The sequence below is a fragment of the Saccopteryx leptura genome, chromosome 8, assembly GCF_036850995.1.
Source record: "Saccopteryx leptura isolate mSacLep1 chromosome 8, mSacLep1_pri_phased_curated, whole genome shotgun sequence".
Classification (NCBI taxonomy): domain Eukaryota; kingdom Metazoa; phylum Chordata; class Mammalia; order Chiroptera; family Emballonuridae; genus Saccopteryx; species Saccopteryx leptura.
Window position 1 is genome coordinate 42752676 of NC_089510.1, and position 22003 is coordinate 42774678.

A 22003-nucleotide genomic window follows, 5' to 3' on the forward strand; every position below is an offset into this window, starting at 1 on the left:
GCTCATACCAGACACAGGCACTTGTTATCATAACAGTCGCCCAGTGTGTACCTGAACAGTGTTTGTGAGTTGAGAATTCTTTTTTCATTATTCTGGAATTGATTTTGACTAGACTTTAAATTCCAAGAAGAAACTTGAAGCAAACAAAATCTATAGTTGTGACTTAAGATATTAATTGTTATCCCCAGGGTAATCATTAAGAAAATAACTTTAGAAATATAGTAAAAGAACCACTAAAGGCATTTAAATGGCTTGCTACAACTATCTATTTAACACATAACAGTAATGGAACAATAGAAGAGAAAAAGAGATACAACACTTAGAAAAAATAACAAAATTGCAGACATTACATTAAATTGTTAAATGGATTAACACTTTAATCAGGAGGCAGAGATAGGCAGAATGGAAAAGACATGATCTAACTATACGTTGTATATACAAGACAAATTAGAATTAAAGGCATAAAAAGATAAAATATAAAAGAATGGAAAAATATATACCATACAGACAAAAATCAAAAGAGAGCTAGACTGTAGTAATAGCAGATAAAATAGACTTTAAGACAAAAATTAATAGAGATGAGGAAGAATGTTTTATAATAATAAAAGGATAAATATTTCTGGAATTTGTAACAGTTACAGACTTATAGGTACTGAATAACAAATCTTAAAATACATGAAACAAAAACTGGCAGGGTTGAAGGGAGGAATAGATAATTCAACAAAATAGTTGGAGCTTTCAGTACCTCACTTTCACTGATGGACAGAATGACCAGACAGAAGATCAACAAGGAAATTGAACAAAACTGTAAGCTAACTAAAACTAAAAGACATTTATGGGACGTTCCAATCAACAGAATGTATATCCTTCTCAAGTGTACATGGAACATTCTCCAGAATACACCATATGCTAGGTAATAAAACAAGACTTAATATATTTAAAAGGATTGAAATAATACAAAATATATTCTCTGACCATAATGGAATGAAGTTTGAAACCAATAACAGAAGGAAATTTGGGAAATTCACAAAACATAGATATTAAACAGAATACTCCTAAATAACCAATGGGTGAAAGAAAAAAAAACCATAAGGAAAATTAGAAAAATACTTTGAGTTAAATGAAAACAAAACCACATACACCAAAACTTATGAGAAAAAAAAACTTATGAGAAACAGTACTTAGAAGGAAATTTATAACTATTGATATAAACACATACATTAAAAAAAATGATCTCAGATCTATAGCCTAACTTCCCACCATAAGGAAGAAAAAGAAGAGCAAACTAAACTAAAAAATAAATAGAAGCAAGGAAATTAAAAAAAAAAAGATTAGAAATGAATCAAATAAAGAATGGAAAAATAGCCTGACCGGGCGGGGCGCAGTGGATGGAACGTCGGACTGGGATGTGGAGGACCCAGGTTCGAGACCCCGAGGTCGCCAGCTTGGGCGCAGGCTCATCTGGTTTGAACGAGGGTCCACCAGCTTGAACCCAAGGTCGCTGGCTCCAGGGGGTTGCTCGGTCTGCTGAAGGCCTGTGGTCAAGGCACATACATATAAGAAAGCAGTCAGTGAACAACTAAGGTGTTGCAATGCGCAATGAAAAACTGGTGATTGATGCTTCTCATCTCTCTCTGTTCCTGTCTGTCTGTCCCTGTCTATCCCTCTCTCTGTCTCTGTAAAAAAAAAAAAAAAAAGGAAAAATAGAAACAATCAACAGAACCAAAAGTTCTTTCTTTGAAAAGATCAACAAGATGGACAAACCTTGAGCTAAATTGACCAACAAATTAGTTAACCTAAATGAAATGGACAAAAACTTGGAAAGTCACAAACTATTGAAACTGATTCAAGTGAAAGAAAATATGAATAGACTGATAACAAGAAAGAGATGGAATTAATAATAAAAAATCTAAACACAAAAACAAGCCCAGGCCCAGAGAGCTTCATTGGTGAATTCTGCCAAATGTTTACAGTAGAATTGACACCAGTCCTTCACAAAGTATTCCCAAAGTGGAACAGGAGAAAAGACTTCTCTTCCCACTCTGTGAGGCCAGTATTGCCTTAACACATTGTTGATCGGCAATTTTACGCAAAAGTTACCTCATGTCACCAGCTATTTTTTCATAATTGTCTATGAAAGTGAAACAATCTAAATAAACTTCAGTATGCTTTATTGATACATAATGAATTTAAATGAAACTTTGTACATATCTGTTACATATTATATTTTATACTTATTATATATTGTAGTAATTTTTTTGGTGTGGTATACTGTGTAGCCATCACCAACGTGTAATGGTACCCAACGTTTTGCAAATATATCTGGTTTCACTGCACTTTCCTTTTGAAACACACACTTTACACATTCTAGTTGGATTGAACACGACAAAGAATAACTTGACAATATCCTTGATATGTATGTTCAAACTGCGAGCGGTTAGAAGACAGTCCAAGTATAGACAGCTCGACACTGATTGTTTTTGTTTACCGTATCTTCAATTTTGCTGTCTCATGCTTGGAGGAGTGGGAAGAAAAGGAGTGTGCATGAGAATATAGAACGGGATGGGTTTTTTTGAACTTTGACCCTCAAGGCGAAGTCACAAATATAATAATCCTGTATTACCCTGAGTTTCAAAAATTGAAATAGCTAATGGAAGTGCAAACACACATTAACTTGTGAGCCGAACAACGTTTGGACATGGAAACACAAGTTAATTCATGAGCGGTCAACAATTAATATCAGCCTGACCAGGCGGTGGCGCAGTGGATAGAGTGTCAGACCGGGGCGTGGAGGACCCAGGTTCGAAACCCCGAGGTCGCCAGCTTGAGCGCGGAATTACCTAGTTTGAGCAAGGCTCACCAACTTGAGCTCAAGGTTGCTGGCTTGAGCAAGGGGTCATTCCATCTGCTGTAGCCCCCGGTCAAGGCACATATGAGAAAGCAATCAATGAAAAACTAAAGTGCCATGACAAAGAATCGATGCTTTTCATCTCTCTCCCTTTCTGTCTGTCTGTCCCTATCTGTCCCTCTCTCTGTCTCTTTCTTTGTCACCAAAAAAACAAAAACAAAAACCAATATCAAAACCAGAGAACATCACAAAAAAACTACAATGTTTATGTTCATTATATCTATGAATATAGAAATAGTCCTCAACAGAATGATGGCAAACCAGATCCAGCAACCTCAGAAAAGATTATATGCTGGAGCTAGGTGGGATTTATACAAGGTTGATTCAGCATATGAGAACCAATCAATGTAATACACTATCTTAGTAGAATAGAAGACAGAAAATACATGATCATCTCAATCAATGCAGAAAAAGTATTTGACAAAGTCCAACATCCTTTCCTGATAAACAAACAAACAAACAAACATAAAACTAGGACTAGGAGGAGTTTTTTTGACATGATAAAGCTAACAGCTAATACTGCTCACAAAATTAGGGATATTTTATAACTTCATATTCATTTTGAAATATCCCCAAATTTTTGTGAGCAGTATATATTTAATAGTGACAAGCTAATGCTTTCTCCCTAAGATCAGGAATAAGACAGTGGTGGCCTTTCTTGCCACTTCTGTTCAGGGAAATTAGGCAAGAAAAATAAAGGTAAAACACATCTAGTTTAAAAGTGAAGAAACAATACTGGCCCTGGCTGGTTGGCTCAGCGGTAGAGCGTCGGCCTGGCGTGTGGGGGACCCGGGTTTGATTCCCGGCCAGGGCACATAGGAGAGGCGCCCATTTGCTTCTCCACCCCTCCCCTCCTTCCTCTCTGTCTCTCTCTTCCCCTCCCGCAGCCAAGGCTCCATTGGAGCAAAGATTGGCCGGGGCGCTGGGGATGGCTCCTTGGCCTCTGCCCCAGGCGCTAGAGTGGCTCTGGTCGCGGCAGAGTAACGCCCCGGAGGGGCAGAGCATCGCCCCCTGGTGGGCAGAGCATTGCCCCTGGTGGGCGTGCCGGGTGGATCCCGGTCGGGCGCATGTGGGAGTCTGACTGTCTCTCCCCGTTTCCGGCTTCAGGAAAAAAAACCCCAAAAAACAAAACTATCTCCATTGGCATATGACATATATATGTGATATATAAGTAATTATATAATATAAAATATAAATAAATATCTGTTTAATATCTACCCTTTGTGATAGTCAATATATATATTTTTAAAATTAAGTGAGGTGGGGAGTCAAAGAGACAGACTCCCGCAAGCCTTCTACCTGAGGATGCTCTGCCCATAGAGCTGCCGCTCCATTGCTCAACAATGGAACTATTTTAGCACAGGGGCGGGGCCATGGAGCCATCCTCAGCACCCGGGTTCAGCTTGCTTAAACCATTCAAGCCATGGCTGCAAGAAGGGAAGACAGAGAGTGAAAGAGAAAGGAGAGGGGTGGAGAAGCAAATGGTCGCTTCTCCTGTGTGCCCTGACTGGGAATAGAACCCAGGACTTCCACACGCCGGGCCAATACTCTACCACTGAGCCAATCAGCCAAGGCGATATCTGTTTACTAGCTATATTTTTTTGAGAGAATCATGGAGACAGAGAGCGACAGGAACACGGAGCTGCTGTATGTACACCGAATGGGGAATCCAGCCGACAGCCTCCAGCTCTGGGAGGATGCTCCCGCCGCCTGAGCTATCTGGCCAGGCCTTCATTTCTTTTTTATTTTCAGAGGGACAGAGAGGAAGGGAGAGAGAGGAGAGGAGAAAAGGAAGCATTATTTGTTGTTCCACTCAGTTGTGCCTTCACTGCCTGTTTCCTGTGTGTGCCCTGACTCGGGATCGAACTCACAACTTTGTTGCTTTGGGACGACGCTCTTAACCAACTGAGCTAACCAGCCAGGGCCAGAATAGTTCTTATAGTATATATATTTCTAAGGAAGCCAATAAAAACCTAGTAGAACTAATATTTTCAGCAAGGTTAAGAATATATTATGAAAACACAAAAATCAATTATATTTCTATAAGCTCACAAAGAACCAGTTTATTTACAATAACATCAAAAAAGAAGAAAATACTTGTGAATAACTTTAGGGAAAGAGCTGTACAACATGCATACTGGAAGCTAATCAACATTGTAAAAGAAATTAAAGAAGACAAGTAAATGAAAAGAATCTCATGTTCACAGGCCCTGGCCTGTTGGCTCAGCGGTAGAGCGTCAGCCTGGTATGTGGAAGTCCCAGGTTCGATTCCCGGTTAAGGGACACAGGAGAAGCGCCCATCTGCTTCTCCACCCTTCCCCCTCTCCTTCCTCTCTGTCTCTCTTCCCCTCCCACAGCCAAGGCTCCACTGGAGCAAAGTTGGCCCAGCCTCAACGGAGCAACACCCCAGATGGGCAGAGCACCGCCCCCTGGTGGGCACCCGGGTTGATCTCAGTTGGGTGCATGTGTAAGTCTGTCTGACTGCCTCCCCGCTTCTCTCTTCGGAAAAATACAAAAGAAAAAAAATTTCATGTTCACAGATCAGCATACTTAATATTGTTAATATGGCAGTTCTCTACCCGCTCCCAACTGATTTGCAGATTAATGCAATCCCTAGCAAAAGCCCAACTAGCAGTTTTTAGAAACTTATTTTTAATTTATTGGGACAACATGGTTCACCAAACCACATAGGTTTCAAATGTACAGCTCAATATAACACCGTCTACACACCACATCATGCACCCCTACCACAAGGAAGTCTCTTTCTGTCCCCATTTTCCTCCCCTTTGCCCTTCTTCCCTGACCTCCACTGCTCCTTTCCCTCTGCCTGTTGCAACCTATTGTCTGTGTGTGATGTATATACACTTTTTGTCTAATCCCTTCACCTTCTTTTTTCCAGTCTCCTCAGCCTCCTCCTCTCTGACAGCTGTTCATCTGTTCCGTATGTCCATGCCTCTGTTTTTACTTTGTTCATCAGTTTTTGTGTTCATTAGATTCCACATATAAGTTAGATTATGTGGTATATGTCTTTCTCTGCCTAGTTTATTGGAGTTAGTATAATAATCTACAGGTCCATCCATGTTGTTGCAAAAGGTAAGATTTCCTTCTTTTTCACAGCCATGTAGTATTCCATCATGTGTATATACCACAGCTTTTTAATCTACTCGTCTACTGATGGACACTTGAGCTGCTTCCAGATCTTGGCTATTGTAAACAATGCTGCAATAAACATGGGGGTGCATATCGTCTTTTGAATTAGTGTTTCAGGATTCTTAGGATATATTCCCAGAACTGGGGGAGCTGGGTCAAAAGGCGGTTTGATTTTTAATTTTTTGAGGAACTGCCATACTGTTTTGCACAGTGGCTGCACCAGTCTGCATTCCCTCCAGCAGCGCAGGAGGGTTCCCTTTTCTCCACTTCCTCACCAGCCTTGTTGTTTGTTGACTTGTTAATGAGAACCATTCTGGCAGGTGTGAGGTGATATCTCATTGTGGGTTTAATTTGTATCTCTCTGATGATTAGTGACGTTAAGCATTTTTTCATATGCCTGTTGGCCATCTGTATGTCTACTTTGGAGAAGTGCCCATTTTTTAATTGCATTGTTTGTCTTCCTGGTGTTGAGTTTTGTAAGTTCTTTATAAATTTTGGTTATTAACACCTTGTCAGATATATTGGTGAATATGTTGTTCCATACAGTGAGTTATGTTTTCATTCTGTTGATGGTTTCTTTTGCTGTGCAAAGGCTTTTAGTCTGATGTAGTCCTATTTGTTTTTATTTCTTTTCTTCATTTCACTTGTCTGAGAAGATGTATCTGCAAAAATATTGCTATGGGCGATGTCTGAGATTTTACTGCCTGTGTTTTCTTCTAGGGTTTTATGGTTTCATGACTTACATTTAAGTCTTCATCAATTTTGAGTTTATTCTTGTGAATGGTGTAAGTTGGTGGTCTAGTTTCATTTTTTGCATGTACCTGTCCAATTTTCCCAGCACCATTTATTGAAGAGACTATCTTTGCTCCATTGTATACTCTTGGCTCCTTTGTCAAATATTAATTGACCATAAAGGTGTGGGTTTATTTCTGGGTTTCAACTGGCATTTTTGTAGAAATTGACAATTGTATCCTAAAATTCATATGGAAATGCATGGTATCCAGAATAGCCAAAACCATCTTGCTAAAGAAGAATCAAGTTCGATAAATTAGTTTTTCTTAGAGCTGCCATTACAAGATACCACAGACTTGACTGAGTTGTTTAAACAACAGAGATTTATTTTCAGTTTGGAGGCTCAAAGTCCAAGATGACGGTGCCAGCAGGGTGCATTTCTGGTGTGACCACTCGCATTGGCTCGCAGCCTTCTCACTGTGCCCTCACATGGCTTTTCTTCTGTTTATGCATGCTCCTGGTGTCTCTTCCTCATTTTATATAAACACCTGTCCTATGACATTAGGGCCTCACTCATATGATCTCTGTCTTAGTCAGCTCAGCCTGCCATAACAAAATGCCATAGACTTGGTGGCTTAAACATCAGAAATTTATTTTCTTATAGTTCTGGAGTCTGGAAGTCTGAGGTCAGGATGTGACATGGTTGGGATCTGGTGAGAACACTTTCTGACTTACAGATGGCTGCCCTCTTGCTGTCACCTGACATGGGGAAAGAGAGAGAGAGGAAGGAAACAAACTCTCTGTTGTCTTTATATATGGCACTAATCCCACCCTCAGTCACCCATCTAAACTTAATTACCCCCCAAATGCCTCATCTCCAAATACCATCACATTGGGAGTTAGAGCTCAACATATAAAATTTGGGGAGCACAATTCAGTCCTTAACCATCTCATTTAACCTTAATTTCCTCTTTAAAGTTCATATCTCCAAGTATAGTCAAATTGGAGCTTAGGGCTTCAATGTGTGAATTTTGGGGGATATAGTTCAGTTCATTACATTGGAGGACTTGCATTTCTTTTTTTTTTTAAATTTTTTTTTTTTTTGTATTTTTCTGAAGCAGGAAATGGGGAGAGACAGTCAGACAGACTCCTGCATGCGCCTGACCGGGAGCCACCCGGCACGCCCACCAGGGGCGAGACTCTGCCCACCAGGGGGCAATGCTCTGCCCCTTTGGGGGGAGGTCCGCTCTGTTGCGACCAGAGCCACTCTAGCGCCTGAGGCAGAGGCCAAGGAGCCATCCCCAGTGCCCGGGCCATCTTTGCTCTAATGGAGCCTCGGCTGCGGGAGCGGAAGAGAGAGACAGAGAGGAAGGAGAGGGGGAGGGGTGGAGAAGCAGATGGGCGCTTCTCCTGTGTGCCCTGGCCGGGAATCGAACCCTGGACTTCTGCACGCCAGGCCGACGCTCTACCACTGAGCCAGCCGGCCAGGGCTGGACTTGCATTTCTTGATTCCAGTGTTTACTACAAAGCTGCAGTAATCAAGGCATAAATTTACTGGTGTAAATGTAGACATATAAATTAATGGAATAGAATTGAGAATCCAGAAATAGAATCTTATAGACATCAATCATAAATTGACTTTTGACAAGGGGGCCAAAACAATTTAAAGGGGAAAGAATAATTTTTTCACTAATTGGTGCTGGAGCAATTAGATATCCACATTTTAAAAGAATGAATTTTGATCCCTACTTTGTACCATATACAAAATGTTACTCAAAATGGATCATAGACCTAAATGTATAATCTTAAAGTATAAAACTTCAGCAGAAATTGTAGGTATAAATCCTCATAATGTTTGGATGAGACAGTGGTTTCTTGGATATGACACCAAAAGCTCAAGTGACAAAATAGAATATAAATTAGACTTCATCAAAATGAAAACAAAAAACAAAAAACACTTTTATGTTTGAAAGAGTCCATGAAGAAAATGAAAGACAGCTCATGGATTGGGAGAAAATACTTACAAATTATATATCTGATAAGGTATTTGTATTCAGAATAAATAAAGGATTCTTACAACTCAACAAGAAAAAGGCAAATGACCCATTAAAAGATGGGCAAAGGACTTGTATAGTCATTTCTCCAAAGAAAAAATGATCCATAAGCTCGGGAAAAGATGCTCCACGTCAGTAGCCACTAGGGAATCACCAATCAGAACCACAGGGGTACCACGGCACACTCACTGGGATGGCTCAAGGAAAAAGACATTAGGAAATGCTGATGAGGGACAAGAAACATCTCACTGGCCCATAGATTGTTTTAATTCTCTCACTACATGAAACTCAGCCTTTTATTATGGGGGATCCTCCTTGCTCTTAATTTTGATTTGTTTCATGATCACTTTTGAATAAGCAGTTTGCTTTTTAAGCAAATTTGGTACCTAAAAAAAAATCATAAAAGAAATGTTGTTGAGGATGTGGATAAAGTGGAGCCCTCATACATTGCTAGTGGGATTGTAAAACTCTGAAAACTATGAAAAACAGTTTGGCAGTTTCTCAAAATGTTAAACATAGAGTTACTATATGACTCTACAATTCCACTTCTAGGTTTATGTGCAAGAGAATTGAAGACATCTTGGGGTGGTGAACAGACAATGACATATTCTACACAGTTGATATATTGTAGAATTGTGCACCTGAACCCTGTTAATTTTATTAACCAACGTCACCCCAATAAATTCAGTAATAATAATAATAAAAAAGAAAACATGTTCATCAGAAACTTGCACTGGAATGTTCACAACATTTTACATAATAGCCCAAAGTGGAAACATCCGAAATGTCCATCAACTGATGAATGAATAAACAAAATGTATAGTCCTACAGTGAAATACCATTCAGCTGTAGAAAGGAGTAAAGTAGTGATACATGTTACAACAGAGGTGAAACTTGAAACATTATGCTATGTGAAAAAAGCCAGCCCTAAAGAAAACATTATATGATTCTCTTTTTATGTAATTTTCAGAAGAGGCAATTGCATAGAAATTGAAAAAAAATTGTTGCCAGAGGAGGGAGGAATGAGGAATGACTGCTGATGAATTTGGTTATCTTTTGGGTCAATGATAATGTTCTAAAATTAGTGGTGATAGCTGTACAACTCTGGATATGCTGAAAACTTATGAATTGTAGACTGTAAATAGTGAATTTTATGTTATGTGAATTATAGCTCAATAGAGCTATTATTTTAAAGAATGGCTTGGGGGCAGATTCGAGATGTCCAGCTAATAAGAAAGGCCCCTGCTTTGTAGTGGAAGCTTATCGTGACTGGTCTGAACTTTGTTTTCCTCTTCCCTTCCTCACTACCCAGCTAGCCCCTCCCTGGAGTGGACCAATTCTTTCTCCGGGGGCTCGGGATCGGGTTGAATGGCTTTTGAACTTTCTGGCAGCGTTTGGGGGTTGTGGGGAGCAGGGTCTTCCCCTACTCGGATGCTTTCATTATCTGAAAGTGCGTAGGACGCACAGAATTGGCCTGAAAGTCCGGACAGGGAGGGGAGAGCGGAGAGAAGCGGGTGGAGGTGGGGGAGCTTGCTGAACCCTGCGGGTTTTCCCTTCTTGAATGAATAGACGAGGATGGCAGGGACTCTCCAAATGCAAACCCTTAGTACATACAGTACCTTGAGTCTTGGCATTTGGGCGCCTGGCCTCGCCGGGGCCCCGCCTCCCCGGGGCTCCCTAGCACAGGCTCCTGGCCTGGAGGATGCTCAGGACCCCGGGCTCGCGGGTGCTGGGACCCGCGGGGCCTGGCAGACACCCGCGACAGTCTGGAGCCGCTGCACAGAGGTTGTGCGGGCCCCACAACTCCACGCCGCACTTCCAGGAAGTGTCGCGGGAAGCTTCCTACCCTCCACTACAGGCCCGCTACGTTCCGAAGCATTGTTATAATTACAGTGGCTACTTTTTCTGTCACGGAGTGAAAAGTGTTGCCCTAGTGTCCTGGCGAACCCTGTCCCTAACTGCCAAGTTTTTCCGAGTGCCCTGGGGATCCCCCAGGTCACTCCCTCAGTCTCGGGTATGCCCTGGTTCTCTGCCTTCCCCAGATCAGATTTGCACTAATCACAGAGTAAATTGGAATGAAAGCGGATGCCTCCAGGGAGGTCATAAAGTTCAGGTTTACAGATGAGCCACGGGAGAAACTGGGATCTGAACTTTTATGTAAAAAAGCAAAAAGCCCTTTGAAGTGGGAGAAAGGGAATTCTAGGAAAGTTCTGAGGCCGTCCTAGTTGAGCAACGCTGCATTGGTAAGCTGGGAGTAAAATCGAATCCTCTCTGCAAAGATCCTGACCGGACCTGTGTTCTTGAGGCGTGCATGAGGAGTACCACTATCTTTACTGTAGTTATACCTTTCAAATTTGGGGGTAATTTATTTACCTTTAATATTAAACATGCAACTATTTTAAGGGAACACTATATTTTTGTTTTAATAAACAGAATGGTGACCGTTTCTATTCTATGCTAAGACAAAAATCAATGTTTTAATGTATACTGTTTGTTAAATACTATAGAGAACTTAATGAAAATCGAAAGATGTCAGTTTTAAAACTGTCCCAACTGAAATTTTAAACATTGTAGAATTCACCCAGAAAAAGGAACTAGCAAACAAAAACAAAACTACCCTTCCCATATTCTCCTAGAGATCATTGATGAACAATTTTTTAAAACATACTAATATCTGTACCAATAATAGCAACTCTCACTTATTAGGTATTAGATGCCTGGCACAGTGCTAGGTGCTTGGTTTTGTTTTAGTAGTGTATGTAATTTTAAAAGCCTCAGTTGCCTTGTAGTTTTGAAAGTGATAAAGTCATATTGGGTTAGATTTTTAAAATCTTTTGTAATATTATTACAAAAAAGAAAGAAAAAAGCAAAATCTATAAAGTACACAGCGTAACTGGAATTACATGAAACAACATAAGTAATTTGAATAATAGGTATAGATAGTCAAAATATTCTAGGGAATTTAAGTTCAGAATATTCATGTTTACTTGTAATTAGGGACTCTGAGAGTAGAAGTAAATCTATTTTACTTTGCATACTTCTTACATGAGAGGGCCTTAAAAACAAAGCAAATTAATCTAGAAAAAGATTATTCAATGAAGGAAAATACAAAAAAATATTTAAAAATTGTATGTGTGTGTGCGCTCATTTATTTTTGCAATAAAATAAATCCACAAGAGTGGAAAAAAGATGGAGGCAAATATGGTGGCTTCAAGATAGAGGCTTTTAAAGGTACACTTTTTTCATTCCTAAGCTTCCTCTGATGCATTGCTTCTGACAGGGTAGTTCATTGCAGGTATCTGACTGAGCTTACTATGGCATTCAAGCAGTCATTTACAGCACTTACGCTTAGTTAACAACCTTTTTAAGTTTAGCACTCTTTTTCTAGACATTGAGGTATCTGGGATTTGTGAGACCAGAGGATAGTGGCAGCTCCATTCTTTGATACAAACAATTGATGTTTTCTGTCTTTTCTAAAGAACTCTGCAACCATGGTTTAAAAGAAGTCTCTAGGCCCTGGCCGGTTGGCTCAGTGGTAGAGCGTCGGCCTAGCGTGCGGAGGACCCGGGTTCGATTCCCGGCCAGGGCACACAGGAGAAGCGCCCATTTGCTTCTCCACCCCTCCGCCGCGCTTTCCTCTCTGTCTCTCTCTTCCCCTCCCGCAGCCAAGGCTCCATTGGAGCAAAGATGGCCCGGGCGCTGGGGATGGCTCTGTGGCCTCTGCCTCAGGCGCTAGAGTGGCTCTGGTCGCAACATGGCGACGCCCAGGATGGGCAGAGCATCGCCCCCTGGTGGGCAGAGCGTCGCCCCATGGTGGGCGTGCCGGGTGGATCCCGGTCGGACGCATGCGGGAGTCTGTCTGACTGTCTCTCCCTGTTTCCAGCTTCAGAAAAATGAAAAAAAAATAAAAAATAAAAAAATAAAATAAATAAATAAATAAAAGAAGTCTCTAGGCCCTTAGTGTAAGCCCCGCCCCACTTCTGTGTTCTATACCAGAGCCAAACAATCTTGCCACCTGTTTTTTGTATAGCTCACAAAGTAGGAGTGGATTTACATTTTAAAATGATTTTATAAAAAGTCAATAGAAGGATAATATTTTATGACATAATTTTATGAAATCCAAGTTCCAGTGTCCAATAATAAATTTTTACTGTTTATGTATTGTCCTTGGCTCCTTTCACACTGCAACAAGCGGAGCTGAGGAGTTGCAACAGGGACCCAGTAGCCCACAAAACTTAAATTTTTTACTACATGGCCTTTTACAGAAACAATTTTTTAACCTCTAAACAATACTATAACCAAATTTATCTCTTTTTAAAACTGTATACCTGTTAATATTACTTTCCTGTTTAATACCCATTTCCCTTAGAATAAAAATCTAAAAAAAATTTTTTTTTAAATACATTTATTTATTTATTTATTTATTTATTTATTTTTACAGAGACAGAGAGAGAATCAGAGAGAGGGATAGATAGGGACAGACAGATAGGAATGGAGAGAGATGAGAAGCATCAATCATAGTTCTTTGTTGCAACACCTTAGTTGTTCATTGATTGCTTTCTCATATGTGCCTTGACCGTGGGCCTTCAGCAGACCAAGTAACCCCTTGCTTGAGCCAGTGACCTTGGGTCCAAGCTGGTGAGCTTTTTGCTCAAGCCAGATGAGCCCGCGCTGAAGCTGGCGACCTCGGGGTCTCGATCCTGGGTCCTTCCGCATCCCAGTCCGACGCTCTATCCACTGTGCCACCGCCTGGTTACGCAAAATCTAAAAATTTTGTATAGAGACGAGCCTACCACTCCAGCCTCGTCTCAGTACACCTTCCCTGTTCTTCTTAAATGTTTTGCCTTTCTTTTTTTCTTTTCTCTTTCCTTCCTTCCTGCACTAGGTCTTCAAACACAATCTTTTCACCTGTGCCCAACCCGGATCCACCCGGCATGCCCACCAGGTGGTGATGCTAGACATCTTCCTCCTCCCCCCCCCACCCTGGGGCGTTGCTCCGCTGTAGTCGGAGCCATTCTAGAGCCTGAGGCGGAGGCCATGGAGCCATCCTCAGTGCCCAGGCCAACTTTGCTCCCATGGAGTCTTGGCTACAGGAGGGGACAAGAGAGAGACAGAGAGAAAAGAGAGGGGAAAGGGTGGAGAAGCAGATGGGTGCTTCTCCTGTGTGCTCTGGTCGGGAATCGAACCTGGGGCCTCCACATGCCGGACCTACCACACTCGACCACTGAGCCAACTGGCCAGGGCCTTTTTCTGCCTCTTTTTAACACTCTAATCTGTCCTTTAAGTTGTTAACAAAATAGTAGTAGTTTTAAGTGTGTGTTTTATTTATTTTATTGAGGTAACATTAGTCAATAGCATTATATAAATCTCAGGTGTACAACATTATAATTTTATGTTAGCATACTCCATTGTGTGCTTACCACCAAAAACATTTCCTTCTGATAACATTAGGTTTGGCCCTCTTTACCTATTTTGCCCCACTCCCACCCCTTTTCCCTTTGGTAACCACCTTTCTGTTGTCTCTACGAGTTTGTTCTGTTTCGTTAGTTTGTTTATTACTTTTTTTGTTTTACATTTCACATATGAGTGAAATCAGGTAGTTTTTGTCCTTTCAATCTGACTTACTTCATTCAGTATGATAGCCTCACAATCCATCCGTGTTGTTGCAAATGATTCTTTATATAGAAAACCCTAAAGACTCCACCAAAAAACTATTAGAAATAATAAACAAATATATTAAAGTTGCAGGATACAAAATTAACGTTTAAAATCCACTGTGTTTCTATATACTAACGATGAAATTTCAGAAGAATAAATGAAAACAAACCCAATTTTATTTGCATTTGCAACAAAAAGAATAAAATATCTAAGAATAAACTTAACAAAGGATGTGAAGGACCTATAAACTGAAAGCGACAAGGTGTTATTATTATTATTATTATTATTTTGTATTTTTCTGAAGCTGGAAATAGGGAGGCAGTCAGACAGACTCCCGCATGCGCCTGACCGGGATCCACCTTGCATGCCCACCAGGGGGCGATGCTCTGCCCATCTGGGGCGTCACTCTGTTGCAACCAGAGCCATTCTAGCACCTGAGGCAGAGGCCATAAAGCCATCCTCAGCGCCCGGGCCAACTTTGCTCCAATGGAGCCTCGGCTGCGGGAGGGGAAGAGAGAGATAGAGAGGAAGGGGAGGGGGAGAGGTGGAGAAGCAAATGGGCGCTTCTCCTGTGTGCCCTGGCCAGGAATCGAACCCGGGACTCCTGCATGCCAGGCCGACATTCTACCACTGAGCCAACCGGCCAGGGCTCACAGGTATTATTAAAAGAAATTGAAGAAGACACAAAGAAATGGAAAGATATTCCATGTTCATGGATTGGAAGAATCAACATAGTTAAAATTGCCCAATTACCCAAAGCAATACAGAGATTTAATGCAGTTCCCTTCAAAATTTTAAAAAGAAATAGAGCAAAAATTATCAGATTTGTATAGAACCACAAAAGGTCCCAAATAGCCAAAGTAATCCTGAGAAAAAGAGAAAAAAGCTCGTACACTCACACTCCCTGACTTTGAAATATATTCCTTTTATTTTTATGGCTAAAAACTATTCCATTCTTTAGATGTACCACATCTTTATCTGCTCATCTATCTGTAAATGGACACTTACAATAATGTTGTGATGAATACAGGGGTACATATATCTTTTTGAATTAGTAAGTATTTTTATATTCCTTGGATAAATACCCACAAAAAGTTTATCTTTTAAAAACACAATTCTGAACTTTCTACTTTTCTATGTGAAACTGGTAGGTGGCGGTTTATATAGGCAGTGGAGACCCCCTATTGTTTAGCATGGCATGTGGGGCCTTCATGAGGCAGCTGCTGCCCCTTCCCCACTGACTCAACTCTTCTCCTTTCCTCACTTCTGCCGGCACCAGCGTCAGTAACGATGACCTGGCTCGTCAGGCTGCTGCACTCCTCCGCACGCCTGCATCTGCCACAAAAGTGCTTATCTCACTCGATCTTTCAACAGCATTTCACACTACTGCACGCCCCTCTATTTTGCAAGACCTTCTTTCCTTGATTTCCACAGCATTCCTCCTGGAATTCCCTCTTACCTTTTTGGTATTTTCTTCATTCTTTTTTGCTGGCCACTCCTCTTCTACCTAGCCATTGCATGCCAGGCTTTTTTTTTTTTTTTTTTTGTAACTTGTACACATTTAAAAAAAATTGATTTTAGAGAGCTAGAGAGAGAGAGGGAAAGCATTCATTTTGTTGTTCCACTTAGTCGTGCATTCATCGGTGGCTTCTTATACATGACCTAAGTGCAAATTGAACCTGCACCTTGGTGTTTTGGGATGATGCTCCAGCAGACTGAGCTAACCAGCCAGGGCAGGCCAGGCTTTCTTGAGGCTCAGTCTTAGGTTCTATTTGCCCTCTTAAGCCTATTCTGCATTTAGCTCTGTTCTATATACCAGTGGTTTACTACAAGAACTTTTATAATTAGCAAAAGTATATACAAATTATTTACAGCGAAGTTAATGTACATTTTCCTCATAGCTGTTTGGCTACCATAGTAGAATAATGATATCTAGCTACAGTTTCAGTCCGTGAGAACTACCATATGTCAAAAGCACTAGTTTTTAGACAGTGGCAGCCAGCTTGGCTACCATAGTAGAATAATGATATCTAGCTACAGTTTCAGTCCGTGAGAACTACCATATGTCAAAAGCACTAGTTTTTAGACAGTGGCAGCCAGCCCCCCTCGGCCCCTCCCCCCGGGTGCTTTCTTCAGTTTGAGTGAGTGCTATTCTCCACTGTCTCTCTGGCCCCTATTCTGTTGTTGTCTAAAATGATTAGATCTTAGCAACACTCCCCCCAAAAGGTTGATCTTTTCAGTTCATTAGTAGCATTTATCATGTCTGCATACCTTACTAAATCAAATGGAGCAACTAGGTAGAAATTACGGCAACCTTTGATTCATTTAGAAGAAAATTTTTCTTCTGGGAAGTAAATTGGAATTATTAGATGAGACTCTCTGTAGTGTTTCTTATAATCCATGTCCCTGACAGGAAATATTCTGAATAAAGTCAAAACTATTTTTAAAGGAAAGAATTACTGAGTAATCATGATGTAAACTTCCTGTGACAAAATATGTGCTGTGTGCTTATTAGAATTGCTCCATTTGAATGGCTCACTCTTCCTGCTAATTCCTTACATTCCGTTTATTACACTCAGGAGGTTCAGTCTTTGATACCTGTAAAGGGTTAATGCAGGAGTCTGCTGGGGCAGCTGCATCAGTTCTGAAGATGGTACATGAAGAAGGAATAATGACATTATTAGAATTGAATAGAAAGTATGAGCATGGAGAAGAAAATTTAACCGTTAATATATTTAATTTTAAAATGAGATTAATATTGCAACAGGCATTTTCTATAATTGAGCATAAGCAAGATAGTTTCATTTGCATCTTATTGTTTCTAATCAGAAAAATTGGGAACTGTCCCTTTAATGAAACCCTGTTTACCTATCTCTTCTAGTAGGTGTGGCTTAGGAACCTGTAGAGTGAGGTATAACTTCCAATTCTGCATTCTGACCTGCCACCTTGGAAAGAATGCTGATACTACAAACCAGGAAGTGACAAATAATGTGCTTTAAACTACAATACAACTTGTCTTTTATAACGAAAAGCTTCTCATACCAAACTAGAAGATTGAAGCAGTGATTTTACATAAGTGTCATTAAATATTTGGAACTCTGCTGTGGAATAATACTTAGAATACAAAGCTTTCTGGGCCAGAAATTGATCTTCTGACTTTTGAGCCTTATCTGATTACCTTGGTTCATCTTTATTTTGTTAAAGTACTCTGCAGGCTGAAACGGGGAGACTCCTCACTGTTTGCAGGTGGGTGCTCAGTCTTTGTGTAAAATTGAGGTTGTTTTTAAAGGTTACTTAATCTTGTTTCTGCTGCTGATTATTGAAAGAACAGTGAGTATCAGCCTGGATAGGTTTGAATGTTTGAATATTCAGCATGACTGTAAATAACCACATTTTTGTGACTTCTAGCCAACTTTGAAGAAAGTGTCATTTTTAACAAATTAGCAAATCTATAAGCTGGTGAGTTGTAAGTTCCATTTTGTTTTACATTAATCTTTTATATATACATTTTAAAAAGCTAGTAGGTTAAAAAATATTGAGATTACCATGCTATTAATGTCCTGATAGTATTCAATAATATATTTAAATCATTTATTTATGTAGTCAAATAAAATTGACGTTTTGTTGTTAATATTTTACTTATAAGTTTCATTTCTTTCACTCTTAGAAAACTGTCTGAGTATTTATCATTGGCTTATCTACTGGCTTTAGTCTGTTTTTGATGTAGTTTAATATCTGTTCTTTCTGAAGAGTTTTTATAACAGGTGAATATTCCACAAATATATTAAAATGTTGCTTGTTTCTCTTCATGATGTTAACCATCCATTTATGACACTAGAAGTATTTCGAAGCTAATGTCTTTGGAAGAGTGAGTTAATTATTAGTATGAGATAACTGCTATCATGAAAAAAAGTTCACAAATGGCTTCTATGAAGTGGAAGTCAAAAAATATGTGTTTGGGGTTAGGATCAAGGACAGTGGTTCCTTAACTTTCTCTACCACTAGTGATCCTTTAAAACTTTTTATTTCTTTTATAGATGCTATGCTTCAAAAGACATTTTGTCGAACAAAAGAGTGGTATATATTAAATAATAAAATGTTAGAACTTGATTGTTTATTAGCTGTACCTTATTTCTCCCATCCAAGTACTAACCAGGCCGGACCCTGCTTAGCTTCCGAGATCAGACGAGATCGGGCACAATCAGGGTGGTATGGCCGTAGACTGTACATTATTTCTAATGAGAGTTTATAATCAGTCTGACATAACCACTCCAGGTTAATATAATACAATTCCAAACAAAGAGGCCTGATGTTTTACATAGCTTGAGTAATTTTTTTGTGGGTAACTGTAAGGCTTTTTTTGACTTGAAATACTGGTAATATTATCTGAACTTTTTATCAGCTACTCTTGTAGAACCCTAGTAGTCTGGGCACAGCAGATTGGGAACTAGCAGCCTAAAGTGCAAACATTTTGTTCTTAATGTCTTTGAGGTTTCATCCAATATAATGAAGGTCTGAAGCATTATATAATGTAACCAAGATACCATAGCTACTAGGCAGAGAGAAGTAACAAGAAGAGAGAAGGAAGTGGTATTTGTTGTAGGGAATATCAGGGAGCATCTGTATGTTTTGGCTCCATTTAATTTATATATTTATTCCTACTAATTCCCAACTTAAAATGTTTACTCCAATTAGGTTGATAAACTATTACCTGACTTCAAAACAAATATGACTTAGGTTCTTTATGTATTTACTCTATATTTGTATGTTGGTTTTCCTTTCCCCAAATTTTCTCATTTCTCCATTTCCCCCATTCATGTCCTTCTTTCAGCTAAGCTGAAGATCTTTCTCCAATGTGAAGCCTTATATCACCCTGACCCACAGTAGTATCTCTTATTACAGTGTTGATTCCACCGGTACTCAAAGTATATAATAATATCATAGCTTGCCATATTTAATTTACTTGAAAGTCTCCTGTGTTTCTTCAACTGTACTGTAACTTGTTTGAGAACATTTTATCCTTCTTAGCATCTAGTGCAGTGATACACATTAGATAGGTTCTAAGTAAATACCTGTCGAATGAATGAGAGAGATAAAGACTCTTTTTGTAATTGATTTTATTGAGGTGACACTGGTTAACATAATTATACACGTTTCAAGTGCCCAATTCTTTTATTTTTAATTTATTTTTTAACTGAGAGGACGGGAGATAAAGAGACAGACTCCCACATGCTTCCCAATCAGGTTCCACCCAGTAACCCCATCTAGGGCTGACACTGTGCCCATTTAGGGCTGCTCGCAACTGAGCTATTTTTAGTGCCTGAGGGAGAGGCTCCAGGGAGCCATCCTCAGCACCAGGGCCAATGTGCTCAAATCAATCGAGCCATGGCTGTGGGAGGGGAAGAGAGAGAGAAAAAAGGAGAGAGTAGAGGGAGAAGGAGAGGAGGGAAAAGCAGATGGTTGCTTCTCCTGTGTGCCCTGACCAAAAATCTAACCGGGGATTTACACAAGTTGGGTCAACACTCTACTGCTGAGCCAACTAGCCAGGGCCTCAAGTGCATGCCCAATTCTACAACACATCTCTGTACACCCTCTCAAGTCAAATTTTCATCCATGACCGTTTATCCCTCCATAGCCTCCTCCACCCCCACCCCAACCATTAGCAATCACCACAGATAAAGAATCTTGCCGTCATCAGTTGCTTCAGGTGTTATGCTATCTCCTTCTACCCTGCTTAATCATGTGATTAACCATCAGTAATATTTCTAGAAATAAGACCATTGGTTATCATACTATGACTGTTTTTGTTTTGCTATGTAATATGAGTACTTTGTGTTAAATGATCTTAACACTGATATGATACCTACAAAGAAAGAATGAGCTGGGATTTATTAAAGGTAAATCAAAGAAATATTCTGAATTCCAACCTCTAGCATTTTATATTTTAGGAAAACATAATTTAAAGTTTAATTTAAGGTTTTTAAAATGGTTAAAATTTTCAGCTATCTTATGAATTCAGAGGATTGGTTTTATCTGATGATGGGAACTCTAAATGGTGATCCAGTGGTCATGGTAGACTGTTTGAATTGCAGAATTTAAGTTGCAGATTAATAATGGCCAGAAACCATGAACTTTTTTTTTTTTTTTTGAGAGAGAGAGGTAGGGAGAGAGAGAGACAGGAACATCAAACTGCTCCTGTGTGTTGCCCTGACTGGGGAATTGAACCGGCAACCTCTATGCTTCAGGACAATGCTCAAACCACCAGCCAGGGCTTAATTTATTTTAAATTGATTTTTTTAGAGAGACAGAGAGAAGAGGGGAGAGAGGGGATGGGACAATGCTTTTAATTGACTGAGCTAACTGGCCAGGGCTATATTATTTTATAAAAAGAAAATTTTAAACATCTTTCTTTTCATTTACAGCAGTTATTATATTACGTACTTTAAAATCATTATTTTATTTATTCCACGTATCAACTCTGCCAAAGTTCAGTTAACCCATTTTTTTATAGCTATAGAAAATTGACATCTATAAAGGTCAAGTAACTACCAGAGTCATACATTTGGTAGCTGCAAAACAGGTCATTTTGACTTCAAAATTCATGTTTGAATCGCCATGTTACACCGTCTTACATTGCCCAGTACTCAGTACAATTTTTCTGTCCTTTTAGAGCTTGACCAGACAGGAATTCTGGCAGTTGCTCCAGCAGAACTATGGCACTGAGCTAGGCTTAAATTCTGAAGAGATGGAGAACTTGTCCCTGTCGATTGAGGATAATGTACAGTCAAGGTACAGCAACATTCTGAAATGTCAAGATTTTGAATTATTAATCAAAGCAGAATTATTTTAAACTTTATTAATATATAATTTCTATGAACTGACCCTTGGGTGAAATTTCCCTCTGTATTCTGTAGTGAAATGGAGTGAAAGGTAAGGACAGTGAATAGTTTGCTAAATTGGTGAGCAAATACAAGATGTATAAGGAAATATGTCTTTGTAACTGTGTCACCTAGGATTTGCTTAAAGCATGGTTTTAGTAAAGTTTTTTGTCTAAGGATCTGGAGAAATACTTAGGAACATCTCTGTGCTTATAGGTAACAATAAAGTAAATTAGCTGGTAGGTATTTTGAAGGATAACTTTCCCTCAAGAATACTCTAGAGCCAGGGGTTGGGAACCTATGGCTCACAAGCCAGATGTGGCTCTTTTGATGGCTGCATCTGGCTCGCAGACAAATCTTTAATAAAAAAAATAATGTTAAAAATATAAAACATTCTCATGTATTACAATCCATTCATTTCCTACTGCTCATGTTCATGGTTGCGTGTGGTTGGAACCGATCACAGCTGTCCTCTTGGGACAACACCAAATTTTTATTGGATAGTGCGTAATGTACACGGGTCGTTGTATGGCTCTCACGGAATTACATTTTAAAATATGTGGCGTTCATGGCTCTCTCAGCCAAAAAGGTTCCCGACCCCTGCTCTAGAGGAATGCTTGAGA

General features: G+C 39.8%; 1 protein-coding gene across 2 annotated transcripts in view; it reads left to right on the forward strand.

Annotated features, from left to right (window-relative positions):
- GRAMD1C (GRAM domain containing 1C) overlaps window positions 1-22003 on the forward strand; it is a 107909-nt gene that overhangs the window by 39458 nt on the left and 46448 nt on the right. Inside the window, exons 1-2 of one of the 2 annotated variants that reach the window (XM_066347397.1) lie at window positions 17431-17748; window positions 21175-21291. In XM_066347397.1, the coding sequence (XP_066203494.1) occupies window positions 21248-21291 (44 nt within the window). In that variant the 5' untranslated portion in view covers window positions 17431-17748; window positions 21175-21247. Of the gene's footprint in view, window positions 1-17430; window positions 17749-21172; window positions 21292-22003 lie in introns of those variants that run through there. The other variant, XM_066347398.1, reaches the window with a different exon arrangement.